We start from the raw sequence: 14629 nt of genomic DNA on the forward strand, positions 1-14629 counted from the left end.
TAAAACCTAGTTTACACTCTGGGTTGGAAGGTCAGATGGCAGTCGCTATCGAAAAAAGCTAGTGCCTAAGCCAGTTCTAGGGATTAGTTGCCAAGCGGACCCCAGGCTCCCATGAGCCGCTGCAAAAAATGCCGGGACAATGCGAGGAAGATGGTCGAAGGTTTGGTTTCGGCCGAAACCGAATTATCGCGGCAAAAATATCGGTTTTGGTCGGACACTATTCGTAGGTATACTTGAATAAAAAATGTTTTGAATCTTGAATCTAAAAAAGAAATATTTTGTCTCCGCAAGTAATGGAAAGATTTAAGTGTCACGGTCACCGATATATATTTTTTGTGTAATTAAAGTCACCTCAAGATATAAGCTTTTTAGATAACACTGTATGTTGTTACCTAATTATATAATACAGTTCTTGTTTATGTTTCCACTGTTGTTAATCTATGTTTTGTATTCAACAGATAATTCTATAATTATGTAAAGAATGTTTATTCCTAAATAAATAAACAGAGGCTACTTGACATACCTATACACGCTTTATTTAAGTTCTTTAATTTCAAGGGTGGGCATTCCTGAGTTTAAGTTAAATAACTTTCTCAAATAAACCGGTATTCTTATTAACTCCATTTTGGAGATGATTGATGTTTTTTTATTCTATTAAGACCCTACGAGCGTGTACACTTGCTTTAGGGCCTGTTTACATATTGATTAGTGTTCAGTATTAGTTTATGCATTTGCTACTAAACACAGGTACTATCTCGGACGATCGATATTTGAAATGTCATTGGTATGTCATAGTTTTCAATTGTTTGGTGGATTTAAATAATAAATAATGTCCGTGTTACAACAATGCAATTTTTTTTAAGTAAATAATATACTTAAAAAAAAAACTAAGAATGTCATTCAGTTTCCTTAAATATACTTAATCATATCCCGGAGTTAAAAAAATACACCGTGTAGATTCTAAGATCCGTCTATGTCGAAATAATAAATTAACAAACACTGTCTTGTACTGTTTAAATTATCAACATTTTGGTCTCCATCAGCAGTTCGCCAAATGTTGTTTTAAGCAGCGACGGAATACAAATAGATAAAGTTTGATGCACATTTTTGACTTCAAAAAACGGTCACTGACAGGTATCATTGTCAGTTATACAGATACACCGAAATTGCGAAAAAAATCGCTTTTTCATACATTTTGGCTGTCAGACCTTGACCTTAGGAGAGTAAATTTTTCTGACCTTTACCTTGAGAGTAAATTTTTTTGTCGCGATTTCGGGGTTGGTCCCATAGTAAAAGTTGCTCAGTATGACCTATATATTCAGCCCGTAAATTATTGCAAGTAATAAAATAAACAGTGTATACTCCGCCCGTAGCTTTGAATTACCCAATACACTATTTCCCGCTATAATGAAAGTTGTGATTGCCAATAAAATTCTACATATACATATGTCAAATATCTTCTGCGGAATTAAATTATTTAACGTTGTCAAGCTGTGCGCAGTATAGTCACCATCAGATATATCGGAGCGGCCGAAGTGATCAAAAATACCTGAACACGGACTGTCACTCTTTGACATTAGAGGAGTATTCAGATATTTGTGAACACCTTGGCCGCTCCGATATATCTGATGGCGACTGCACAGTTGAGTTACTTGTGGCACAATTAAATACACGTGGGGTCATTTTTGACTTGAGTCAAGACTTCTTATAGTTATTCTAGACTTTGACCACTCTAACTTTGCCCAAATTTGGCAGCAAAAAGCTGAGCTGCCCCCCCCCCCCCACCATAGAGCTCAAAGTTTGCATACAATGTATGTCCCTCTGCAGCGTCCCCCCCCCAGACCACTGGCTGGCTACGCCCTTGAGAACGTGTTGGGATTGGGAGCTATGAACCGGGAACCATTTATCGCGACAAAATAATCGTGAATATCGGCCATGTAATTTTTTTTGCACTCGGAACTTTTGGTTTAAATCGATTATTTTATTATATATGGTTTGTATATATCTTAAATACAAGTGTTATCGAAGTGTTAAATGTAGTACTTTTTAAATTTAGTGGCCCCTACCCATATCTAAAGTATAGATAGGTAGGGTAGCTAGATAGTAGATACCCTAATTATCGTGAGGGCATCTATACTACATTGTAATAAACATATATTTTCTTAATATGCCATAAGAATTTGTGTGAAAAGTTAATTTCTTCTGCATGAAAACTGCACATTTTAAAAAGTGGGACATCTATCTAACTTTTACCCTAAATACATAAAACACTCAGCGAAATGAGAACCTACTTCTTTCAAGTAATTTTTTTTTTTTTTTTTATTAATTTGTAATCTTAAATGGAAGGGCGTTCCAACTGCTGCAAGTCAGAATCCATATTATAAAAAAGTAAAGGAGTAAAGTTCAATTAAAATACATTTTGACAGTTGAATAATATATGTATTATTAGAAAGACGGATTAAGAAGACGCGTTAATTATATACAAATTATACTAATTAGGTACAGTCAGCAAACTTATTAGCTTAGCACCCTATATACAATAATAGCTTTGCTGATTGTACTTATAACTATTCGTTCGGAAAACTAGTCTGAATCCTTTTCTCTGAAACTGTTGTAATAATTTTTTTTAAATGACAGTACTATTTAATATTTTAAAACATTAGAGGGAAATATATATTTACATAATCAATTACAATAGCTATATTATCAAAAAACTAAGCCTAAATTAGCCTGAGGCATTGTTCCCAGGACACTGGCCGCGTTCCCTCTCTGCACAGTGAGGCTAAGTTTTTGTGCGAAAAAAGCGCCAGCTCGTAGGTCGCCAGACACCCAGACTAGTTTAGTAGAAATTTCTTTTACTAGTTTCTTGGTGTCGGACGACCAAGGACCGAAAGTTTCAATCGCAAGTGCCGCAAATACATAATTACTTTTTAAAAATGCATATTTGCGACACTTGGCAATTTGGGCGTCGTCTGCTGCCGTCCCCGGCTTCCTGGCAGAGCGCCGGACATGAGATGGGGCCAGCGTATCAACGCATGTTACATCCCACGCCAGGGGCCGCCCCAGGAATCAAGGTACGAGCGAGCAGCCGTCGGGCCTTTTGCCATCTGCCGCTGATAAACCAACTGGCTCCATTTTTTTAAATTGTGGTACTATTATGGATTTTTAAATGGGTTGATTACTTTCCAGCCTAGGTTGAAATTAATTTCCTTGTGTATTATTCATATTGTAAGTTATACTCTGGCAAGCCAAGTTTGTCAGTAGAAAAAGATGCGAATTTCAAAAATTGTTTGAATGATCAATCCTTCTCGCTATTTCTTCAAATTTGCCGCATTTTTCTACTGGAATAACTGGTTTGCCAGAGTATATTTATTTATTTTTGAAACTATTTTCCGAAACTTTCTTAAAATAAAACATCTAAGAATCTACAATAAAATACATAAATAAGAAATTAATTTATTCTGTATAAATGCAGTTGTCATTATGTTATCGCAAAACCTCCCAACTAACTCCACAAGCTCTTAACTACCACACTAAATCGAATATATTCGACTATTATTTCAGAGTTCCAGTAATAACACCATGACGCGGTTGCACAGAGCGGGCGAGCGGGTTAACGAAAAATAGTAAGTATGAACAACGCTAACTGGCGCGTGCGACAGATTTTACCTACAATGGCGCCCGCATGGGTGTGCCCGCGCCGTGCACCGCCAGCTAGTGGACGCCATAAGGTACTTTCACAAATAGGAGAAAGAAGAGGATTGGTAGATATAGATAATTACGTATTGAACTTAATAGTAGTACTGGGCGATAGTTGGATAGTTTTACGATACCTATATCTTCGGAGTAAGCCTTCTACTTCTTCCTAAATAGTGGCCATAAAATAATCATCAGCAGGACAAGGATCATTACTGTTTATCGGCTTATATCTATATAACTTCCCTTTTGTTCCAACAATTATATTATTCTTTCCATCAAAAGCTATTCCAGTAATTTTGAAACCGAGCTGTCCAATTTTCACGGGCAAAATGCTTTTTGTAGTCAGTTTGAATAAGGAACCTTTTACAGCCACAATCGCTTCATCTTGCATGTTTAATCTTAGTATGTATTTTAGTTCTCTAGAAAACCCTTTATATTGTATAGGTTCATAGAAATCAGTAGCGAAAAAGTAGATTCTTCCATCGACGAATTCGTAAAAAGCATTGCCTTGGGCGTCTAGTACAAAGCTGTATGCTTTTATGACTTTTTCATACCTTCTTACGGCATATGATCCGTTGACAAATTTGAAGATTTCATGGTTAGGGCCAGTGGATATATACATTTGATTATCAGTCTTATCTATGAATATAGTACGAATATCATCGTCGCCTATAGGTCTTTCTGAAGCGACGATATCTCTGGTAGAATCGAAGGTAACAAGTCCTTGATTTGTTCCAAAATAGATCACATTGCTTGGGATATCTATAGCGACACATTGACCTATCATATCATCGCTAATTGGTATTTCTTTGATACCCAAAGCGCCGTGTTTTAGTAAATGGATTCCTCTGGTATAATTCCTTTTATGGAGAATAAAAAAAATGTTTTCATTCCTTGGATCGATGACGATGCCTGTTGGATAGCCGTCTATGGTAGCTATGAGTTGTCTTTTATAGTATTCGTTCCCGATTTTGATCCGGTCGCATTTTTGAGCCCCTGCAGAGTATGTGAAGAGAGCAAAGATAGGCAGGACAGTGATGAAGCTGTCCTTTAACAAACGCATGATGGATTTTCTGAAAACAAAAATATTACAATGTTACATTTTAAAAACGCTTAAGTAACAAAGTAGGTCACGGGGACATTAAATACTACAGAAAATTAATAAAGGATGACTGACGCCATACAAAGCCGGGCCAGGGCCGAGGCGTCCGACGCGTCATTTTCTATGACGGCTGATCGGTGATCACGTGGTGCTTTCCATCGAAAACGAAACGCCGGCAGCTCCGGCCCGGCCCCGGCCTTGTCTAGCGTGAGTCATCCTTAATACGTTGTAAGCCAGAAATACATAATTGTTTTGGCTATAATTGTTTTTCTTTATTTTGATACCTATATAATGTGAGTTTAGTTTTGATTTGTTAAATATTTTAGCTACATTGCCCATGTTATCCTGTTAGGCGTTTACATCACAAACAACATAGATTATCGTTCTATTCGATTCAGTATGCATATCAAATATTAACAATAGTATATTGAACCAAAAAATTATACTTTATGAATGTTCTCTGTAATAATTATAAAATAAGCGTCCCAGTTCGTAACACCCTAAATATTATAATTTACACATAGCTGCGGTTGCTGATACGGAAAAAAAAATCTAACTATAGAGATATGCCCTTGAATTGCCCCCCCCCCCCCCCCCCCCCCTAGGCCATCAGCTGGTGACCCCTTGGTAATGTATATAAAATTGTAGTCAGTTCTACTGGTCTATTGTTATTTATCACGATTTTCAGATAAATAGGTACAGTCGGCATCGAAAATATGTTCACATTTTTCGCCTCGTTACAAAGGAGAAAAGTGCAAAAGTGTAAACATTACTTTGATGTCAACTGTATCTTAACGATTCTCAAGTTCTACGAGCGATGGAGAAGCAAAAAATGAACGCCTGTCATATTATATTGGGCAATATGCAGCAAAACTGTATTTGCAAATTGTTTATACGACGCGGCAAATGCAAGAACATTATGGCTCCTCTACAGTTCTACACGATGGCCCAGCGCTGGACCAGCGAAATGGCCATGCGATGGTTGAGAGCACGCACTACGGAATTGGCCACGTGTATATGGCCACTACCTTTGATGTGCGGACGAAAAATCGACACCGTGGCCATCCTATCGCCATCCCGCCGTAGCATAGCATTTCGCCGTTTTCCACATATTTTCGAGTGATGAAATCGAGCGGTCGAAATTCAAATATCGGTCCCCAGATTTGGTAAATATTCTACTAGACATGCGAGATATAATGTAGATCGTGTCATTCACGAAGACGCGTGCCTTGATTCGTATTGTCATATTATTAAAGGTTAGATTTGACAAATCTGCGCGTCATCGTGGATGACACTAACTATAGAGGATGACTCATGCTAGACTGGGCCGAGGCCGGCCTGGAGCAGATTTAGATATAAACACATACTGGCGTATTGGCATATTGGCGTATTACATTATAATATCGATTTAAAAGGAAAGGGGACCACCACTTCTCCATACAAACGAAGTCCCTATTTTCCTGTCTAGATGTTGACGTTCTGCAAAATATTTTTACATAATTTGATGTACACTAAACATACCTATGCTCCTTCGTTTGACTTTTTCCGATTTTTAGGGTTCCGTAATTTATTATTATAAGAATCAGGACTTTATGAAATATATTCTATACAAATGTTTTAAATGCTCCTATTTGCCACTTATTTGACGAATAAAGTGATCTTTGGCGTTTCACAATCTTCAAATAAGCTTAACTGGTATATAAAGTGCTAAGTTTTGTAGGAAGTTTTATCTGGCAGTTAAATTATTTGTTAATAAAATTAACCATCCAATACTTTACTTGGACATTGTGAAACAGGAAAATAATTAAAAATCGAGGGCATCGACAGTCACCCTATCGCCCTCGATTTTGACTCCTATAGTTATTGACCACTACTTAGTAATTGTACACTCTTAACAATAAGGCTTCAATTGGCTTGTTTCTTTCTGATTTGTTAGGAGTGGCCAATTGCTATGTAGTGGCCAATAACTATAAGTATTATACAAGGTGCATTGAGAGACATTTTTCTAAGCATTCTTGGTAATATTTAGAAACTAAAATGTCATATAAAATTTTCTTGATTAGGCCTAGTTTCAGAAATAATTAAATGTTTTTCGAAATCATTATTTTGCCATAAGTTGGTACAAAACACATTTTTGACTGCGGTATTGCCACTTTGAGGTCTAGTCTGGACATACCTATTGATTGGCATCGAAACATTTAAAAAATGTATTCGAGAGGCAAATCAAAAAAAACTTTTTAGTTAATTTTAGGTTATGTGTTTATCAATAAAAATTACGTTTTATGTAAAGGAGTGTTCAAAAAAAGGAAACAAAACTAAAAAAAAAATTTTTTTGTCCAATTTAAAAAAAAGTCATATAACATTTTTTTCTTCTGTTGCCATCAGGAATGCACCATTAAAATCTCTCGCAATGCTCACGGGCACCTTGTATCAGTCACCCTATGCCCTCGAATTTTAAAATCTTATAAGAGTTAGGATCATGTAAACACGTGTATAGAACATGTTTTTCGCTCGTAATTCTTATAATAATAATAAAATATTTTTCAATACTGTTAATATCCAGAGAGGAAAATGAGGACTACGTTTGTATGGAAAGACACCACGTGATCGTCAATACAAAAAGAGAAAACGTTTTTACATTTCTGAATATTTTCCATTCTCCATGATTTTTTAGTATGTTATTGACACAATGAAAAACTAGGTTTATAGGTTTTCCTTTTTTTGCTAAATTTGCAAAACAATTTTTTTTTTATTTTCTTTAAAGCGAATCTTATAAATCTAGAATATAATACTACGAATTGATCGACATCAAAATCAAAGTGATTTGTTAAGATTTAGTTAGTGGAAAACGTTTTCTCCCGAAATGGAATTTTATAGAAAAATACGTTATTTCGCTAGGATCTTAAGAGGTGGTGTAAAGCCTTGAAGCTAAAAAGGAACAAAAGATAACGAGCCACGTGAAACTTACGACAGAAGATCTGGCAATCGCGCGGGTTTTTTTCATCAATACTAGAATCCCTCGGCTGTATAAATTGCTGTAGGTATGCAGGGTACCTAACGATTTGAAATTTAAAATTAATGAAAATTAGACATGTTTTGGTTATTTTCAGGGTTCCGTTTGTCCATCTGTCTCCAAGCTGTATCTGATGAACCGTGGTAGCAAGACAGTTGAAATTTTCACAGATGATCTATTTCTGCTGCCGCTATAACAACAAATACTAAAAAGTACGGAACCCTCGGTGAGCGAGTCCGAATCGCACTTGTCCGGATTTTAATTCTAACGACTAGCCTAAAAAAACAAATTAAATTTTATTATCTTATAGTCTAGTTTCCATGTGACGTGATAGTTTTTATTGCCTTTGCCCTTGATTAAACCTTGTAAAAAATATAAAAAATACAATTTTGCGTTAGCGTTTTAACTCTTCCTTTCTTTTAATATGCAAAATAACAAAATAACTCTCACCTCTTTCACTCCTAGATCACGACTGCTGAAAAGGCGCACTTCCGCTTCGTTTATAAAACATTAAGCCGTCATTCAATGACTGAATTGTTTTATAATAGTGATCTAATATCGACTGGACGAGATACAGGTTGATGTCAGATCTGTGAATAACAACGAAATAGAATAACTATAGAATAGCTTGGCTTGGCGCTTGTAATATGTCTACTTGGAAAATAAACTCTTTCTTCTCTTTATCTTTATAATAGTCTGATCTACTCTAGCCCCGAACATATCCACCTAATTTCCGTGTGGGCAGCGGCAGCGGCAGAGGCGGCGGAGAACGCCAAGGTAAGAAAATAAAGCGGTATCGGTGCCGAGTATAATTTTATCCCATTCGGTGTCAAGATCCTTGGTCCGTGGAGCCCTGGCGCTCCGTATCTTCAAAGATCTGTCTAAGAGACTCAAAGACGCCACAGGAGATCAAAGAGCAGGCAGCTTCTTCGCTCAACGCATCAGTCTAACGATCCAGCGAGGAAATGCTGTCAGCGTCTTCAGTACTATGCCGCAGGGCCCATTTTTAGATTTATTTCAGATTCAATTCAGTACTATTTTAGTTTTAGTTTACTTATAGTTTTTATTATTAATAAATTGCATGCCAACCATGGCATCTCAATTAGTTTATATAGCTCCAGTTTATAAAACAAACGAAATAAAGTAAAAACAAGTTTCTTATGAAAATTTTAAATTCGCTGATTTCTTTAACTATGGTATCTGAGGCTACATAAACTAATTACAGACCTAGCTAATTATATACCTTATCCTATTGTGAATACAAAGTTTCAGAGCAATTTAGTGAGTCGTTTTAAAATGAGAGCGTAACCACGTTTGTACGGAGAACCGAGCTTGCTGCGGACTCTTAAATATTGTATAGAAGTTTAATATATGTATTAATTTTATTTTAGCCAATTAAAACTTAGGAACCAATCACAACTTATTTTTCAATTGTTGCACATTGTGTAGGTACCTAAAGTTAAGGAGAAGGCATAACTGACAGTGATATGTGTCAGGTAAGTGTCAGTTCTATGGACCGTTTTTCTAAGTCACAAATGTATTGAAAGGTTCGTCTATATTATTTGCTTGGGGCAAAACAAATACATTCAAAAAATATTTATTTTATAAAAACATGCATTTTTACTAACTAATCTTATATTAAAAATATTTTTTGAGTTAAGGAGTCTATAAAGTCGTTTCCTAACGATTTCATAAAGTGTTTTTTTTTGCCCGGTATTTGTCTTATCTTTTCTCACCTTACTTTTTATGATATAAGTGGCAAACAAGCAGACGAGTCACCTGATGGTAAACATTCGAGGTTATAAAATTTTGACTCAACACACTCGAGTTCCTACAAATACTGTTTGTTGTTTGCAAGAAAATGATACGATAACCAACTTGCGCCGCTGTGACTAACATAATAGAATATCACAGGCGCTAAAAAGTTAATTGAATTTTATAAATATTGAGATCGCTTAGCATGACTTGCGACGCGCTTGACATATGGAGTCGCGCGCGAGATCGCAACTCATGTTAAGCGGTTTGGTTTTTTTATACCCCACCCACCAGAGGGGTTACAAGTTCAAGAGTACCTACGCTCTTTTCTTGAAGGTTTGAAGGTCTGGATAGACCGCAGGTGATAGTTCAGGAAGTTTTTGGAGAAGTGCGCAATTCAGAACACTAAACTACTTAAGCAGTGAAGATAGAAACGGTGGGTCGCTCTTAGTAAAATAAGAAAAACAGGAGCAACTTTCCAGGACTTCACTAGAAGCTGTGTGAGGTGTAAACCTCGCGAACCCCCATGAGGGTGGTTCCATGGCTGCGCAATACAGGTAAAGTAAAAAAAACATCCTGTATAACATGACGACGCGTTCTATTCGATTATATTACAAAAGATGTTGTCACCTATTCGTATCAACAAAAAAGACTTCCTAGACTTAAGATAAAATCTCTATTTCTATGTACCTAGTTGTGGCCGCAGGCCCCTGCCTTGTCACATAGCCCGAAGACATGGCTCGAAGGAGTCGTAGGGCAAATCGGTCAGAGGAACAAAAAAGGTCTAGAGGACGATGTCAATGGAAAAATTACGTCATGAAAATAGAAGGAATGAATTGGATTCGATGATGGACAGAATGTCTTGGGCGGGTTTGGAGGGGAATATGTCCAGAAATGGGTAAACTAAAGGCACAGGCAGAACAGAAAGAAATTGCGGAAGGCGGAACTGAAGGATGCCTACACCAGAATGGTTGAAGACGAAGAGAAGTTATATAATATAAATTAAAGGAATAGTTTTTCTGAGCCCAAACCCCATCAGACGGAGAACTATCCCCGGATTTTTTTTCTCTGAGCTCTTGGAGTTATTGCGATGCTTGTATATCACAACATTTGTGTTTTTTTTCAATTTTTAAAGTACTTAAATTCTATTTCTATGTTCTATATGTGTTTATGTGTAGTTTATATGAATAAAAGTTCACCGATGGTCTAACAACAGTTTCTGGTAGAGAGTTACTATTCACCACACGATTCGGCAAGAAGTGTTTCCTATGGCTGCTAGTAGTGTTGGCCGAACGTTAATTAGAAATGACCATTAACCGTTACAAATTGAACCGTAAACCTTAGTTCAATTTGTAATGGTTAATGGTCAATTCTAATTTACGTTCGGTGAACACTGGCTGCTAGCACACAGAGGTTTGATAAATATTTTTAGAGAGCCTTCTCGACGTGAATATTTTAGTGTGCAATGTCCATACAATATTTTATGTGTCTTAAAACATGTCTGTAAATTGTTCACGATTTGGAGAATAACCAAACTAGCCAGTGAATTCGCTGTACTGCCCTCATAACTGAATTGCGTCTGCTAGCTATTCATCGGTGAAGGTCAGAGAATGCATGCCACTTGACAGAAGCAAGTTTTAAAGTTTTGAAGTCTCAGAGGAATTTAAAAAAGAGGAAAAAAAATGTATTTAATTCTAATAATATAATATTTTAAGTCTAGCGTTATTCGTTATAGCGTCTAGCGCCTTCAGTTTTGATTTCCGCAATATTTCGTGATGTCGTCTATTGATAAAATATAGGACCCTTTATAAAATAATTAAAAATATTTATTCAATCAAAAGTAGTTAACAATTAACATTAACTATACTAATTGGTACCTCTTTTTAAGTCAAACATTACCTATGTTAAGACCTTGTGCTCTTCCCTTAAAAAAAAAACTCTTAAATATAATGAAATCTTAATCATATTACATATGAAAAACATGAATTCGAGGTAAACATGTATGATGTATGTCCTATCCTTTCTATAATTATGTGCATTGGATGTGTTATGTGTGTATGTATGTGATTTTATTCAATTTAAGCAACGTTTCGTATTATACATTTTCAATATTGTTACCACAATTTCGAGCCTTCAAAATAAAGTGGTAAATGTTTATTTGCTTACTGATGAAGTTATATAATTTTACAGTACATATGGTGCTACTTTACCGCACTAGTGCGAAAATTAGCATATTACGTTACTGTGTCGAACATTTAAAGTGCCATATGTACTGTGAAACGTTGTACGATACATGTGCGAATAGGTAATTCGCAACTCGTGTCGATTTAAAACACTCCCTTCGGTCGTGTTTTAATTTATCGCCGCTCGTTTCGAATTTCCTATTTTTCGCACTTGTATCGTAATGTACTATTACAGTACATATGGTGTTACTTGACTGCACTAGTGCGATAATTAGCACATTACGTAACTATGTCGAAAATCTAAAGGGACATACTCGTATGTACTGCAAAACGTTGTACGATACATGTGCGAATAGGTAATACGCAATTCGTGTCGATTTAAAACATTCCCTTCGGTCGTGTTTTAATTTATCCCCACTCGGTGCGAACTTCCTATTTTTCGCACTTGTATCGCAATACTATTGCAGAAGTGGTGAATGTGGGTTAAGGCGCGGTGTATAGTAAAATGCGCTATTTTTAAATCGATATTTACAGGCTTGTACAAGGATTTCATCGATTATTTTCTAGTATGTATAACTTCAGTCTTTGAACTAGCCGTATGCTTGTCAGAAACACGATGGCTCATCTTTTTCTCGATAGATTTTTGCTTTGAAAATATGCTTAAAACTGTATTTATTTCGATATTTTAGAAGTACTATGATGAATATCAATATGAAATTTACTTCATTCAATAGCTTTTAAGTAACTCTAACATTTTGCTTGTCAGTTTATCGATGCGTTAAATTTTTCATTCATAATTATGAATTCAATATTTTGTCTACTAAACCAGGGGTTCCCAAAGTGTGCGCCGCGGCGCCCTGGTGCGCCGTAGAAAGTAAAGAGGGGCGCCGTGAGTTCTATCATTGTCCGAAACCACAAATATTCGCGGGTACCTTTTTGAGCGCTCGCATCGGTAAATGATATAGCGTCGTGTCACTCTTTTTCGACCGTGATTTTAGATTTACAAGGGCGCCGTTGCAAAATACTACACTTGTAACTGCGCCGCAGGTTGAAAAAGATTGGGAAACCCTGTACTAAACGTTACCCTGCGCGGCAATACCGCCACTACGCCAGTACGCCCGTGACCACTGTCAGCGTCGGACCTGTGCTAGTTTAGCGGACGTTACATAAAATGGATAATCACACTATAAATACACAAATATGTTATACACACAATGTTTTCATCACTCTTACGAAGAAAAAACTAATTTTTAAGCTAATTGATTCTTAAATACGGTGACATTTCAGACATCCATCCGTCATATTATCTTTTTTGACAAGTTTTACACACGCACCTGTCCGGCATACAGCCACGATTAACCAAATGATGAAATGGTGCCTTGCACCCGAGTTAAACACTCTACTTTTCATTTTTAATACGAGGAAGGGAAAATACATGTACATTTTAAAAAACACTGCTAAGTATAAAATTCAGTAGTACTTATTTCGTGAGGGTACCTACTTTTAATTATCAATTTAGGTAAAATCATATTTTAAATGGCTATTACAGTAATAATCAAATTGAATACCTATTTTTAAACGTAAACAAATAAAATTAATCCGCTTGTTTAATTTATATAAGTCATTATATTGGAACAGCTTCATTTTTAACACATACAGGATGCAGGAGATATACTGGATTTAAATAGTGCTTAGTGAAAGGTACCATTTCACGTTTTTGTGGAAGTGCTCAAATGGCTGTAATAGTTTATGTTATAAGTGTTGAATTTGTTTGGTATTTCTGGTTTATTAACTTTCATATGGTATACACTTAAGACTATATTTACAACATTTATCAACTATTTTATTTTATAAGGTGAGCAGGAGTGATATTTACCCTTCAAATTCCATTCAAAATTTTGCAAGTACTCGGTTCGGAAGTTCGTATATATTTGTACCTCTCGCCAATATTAAATAATAAGCACTAAATACGCTATTCGATTAGAACAATTAAATTATTGTCTTCTTCTTCTTGGTCCCTCAATGCTGAGGATCGTGACATCATGTCATTCTGTTGAAGTTGTCCTTGTTGTTGTTAAATTATTGTAATGTTTATGCATTTCGCCACATGACCACACAACCTAACCTAACCTAACTAATCAAACCTAGCAACAGTGACAGTTTTCCAGTTTCCTTATTAAAAATGACTACCACCACAAAACAAAGTTATGATTGGAGATATTAATTTTCTACGTAGGGCTTAAAATTCAAAGGTTAAGTCATAAAAAGTGCCCGTGAGGAAACGGATTTTTTTTAACCACGTATTCCTGAGGTCATAAGAAGAATTTCATGTACAAGTTTAAGTCAATCCCGCAAAAAAAAAAAATTTTTTTTTTTTTTTTACTTTTTGTATGTTTTTAAACATATTAAGATCATGTTCTTGGAAAATTTATGAATTAATATAAATTGGTACATTTTTTTTCGTAAAAATTAGTCTATTCAAATGGTACCTTGTGACTTTGATATCTGTTAAGAAGGTAGTCTAGACTAGGTCCCAAAGTGGCGACTGGCGACATAGCCATCAAAAAGGCGTTATGCACTAAAACACAACGAAAAATATTTTTTTAAATTGGTATTAACTCTGAAACTAGGCGAATTAAAAAAGTTTATATGACATTTTTGCCTCTAAATACGATCCGGAATATACTGTTAAAATCTTTCCGTTTCCTCGAGGGTACCGTGTATTTACAAAATAACCTCTTTAAAAATCAAGACAGAACTCGACCTAGGCGTTCGATCCCGGATGAACGGTCCTTAGCAACCAAACGTTAACAAGCGTGTGTATGTATGTTTTCCTTGTCTAACTTGCTAGCTACTTTTGGGCGCTAGAAGAGCGTA

At 35.9% G+C, this 14629-nt stretch overlaps 1 protein-coding gene across 3 annotated transcripts; it reads right to left on the minus strand.

The window, feature by feature from the left end:
• Positions 1-2417: 2417 nt before the first annotated feature.
• On the minus strand, positions 2418-8399 carry LOC133531132 (uncharacterized). Of its 3 annotated transcripts, XM_061869253.1 has the most exons (3): positions 8265-8390; positions 7770-7855; positions 2418-4772 (listed from the first exon to the last, which is right to left on the minus strand). In XM_061869253.1, exon 3 carries the CDS (start codon positions 4760-4762, stop codon positions 3866-3868), a length of 897 nt encoding a protein of 298 aa, XP_061725237.1. In that variant the 5' UTR covers positions 4763-4772; positions 7770-7855; positions 8265-8390; the 3' UTR covers positions 2418-3865. The 3 variants fall into 3 exon arrangements, with proteins under 3 accessions (XP_061725237.1, XP_061725239.1, XP_061725238.1); XM_061869255.1 differs by lacking the exon at positions 7770-7855 and having other exon boundaries at positions 8265-8399; XM_061869254.1 differs by lacking the exon at positions 8265-8390 and having other exon boundaries at positions 7770-8188.
• Between the last annotated feature and the right edge of the window lie 6230 nt (positions 8400-14629).

This window comes from Cydia pomonella, chromosome 24 (assembly GCF_033807575.1).
Source record: "Cydia pomonella isolate Wapato2018A chromosome 24, ilCydPomo1, whole genome shotgun sequence".
Taxonomy (NCBI): domain Eukaryota; kingdom Metazoa; phylum Arthropoda; class Insecta; order Lepidoptera; family Tortricidae; genus Cydia; species Cydia pomonella.

What these genes read in the sequence shown, in the direction of transcription:
- LOC133531132 (XM_061869255.1), bottom strand. Translation starts at nt 4,762, where the DNA reads ATGCGTTTGTTAAAGGACAGCTTCATCACTGTCCTGCCTATCTTTGCT.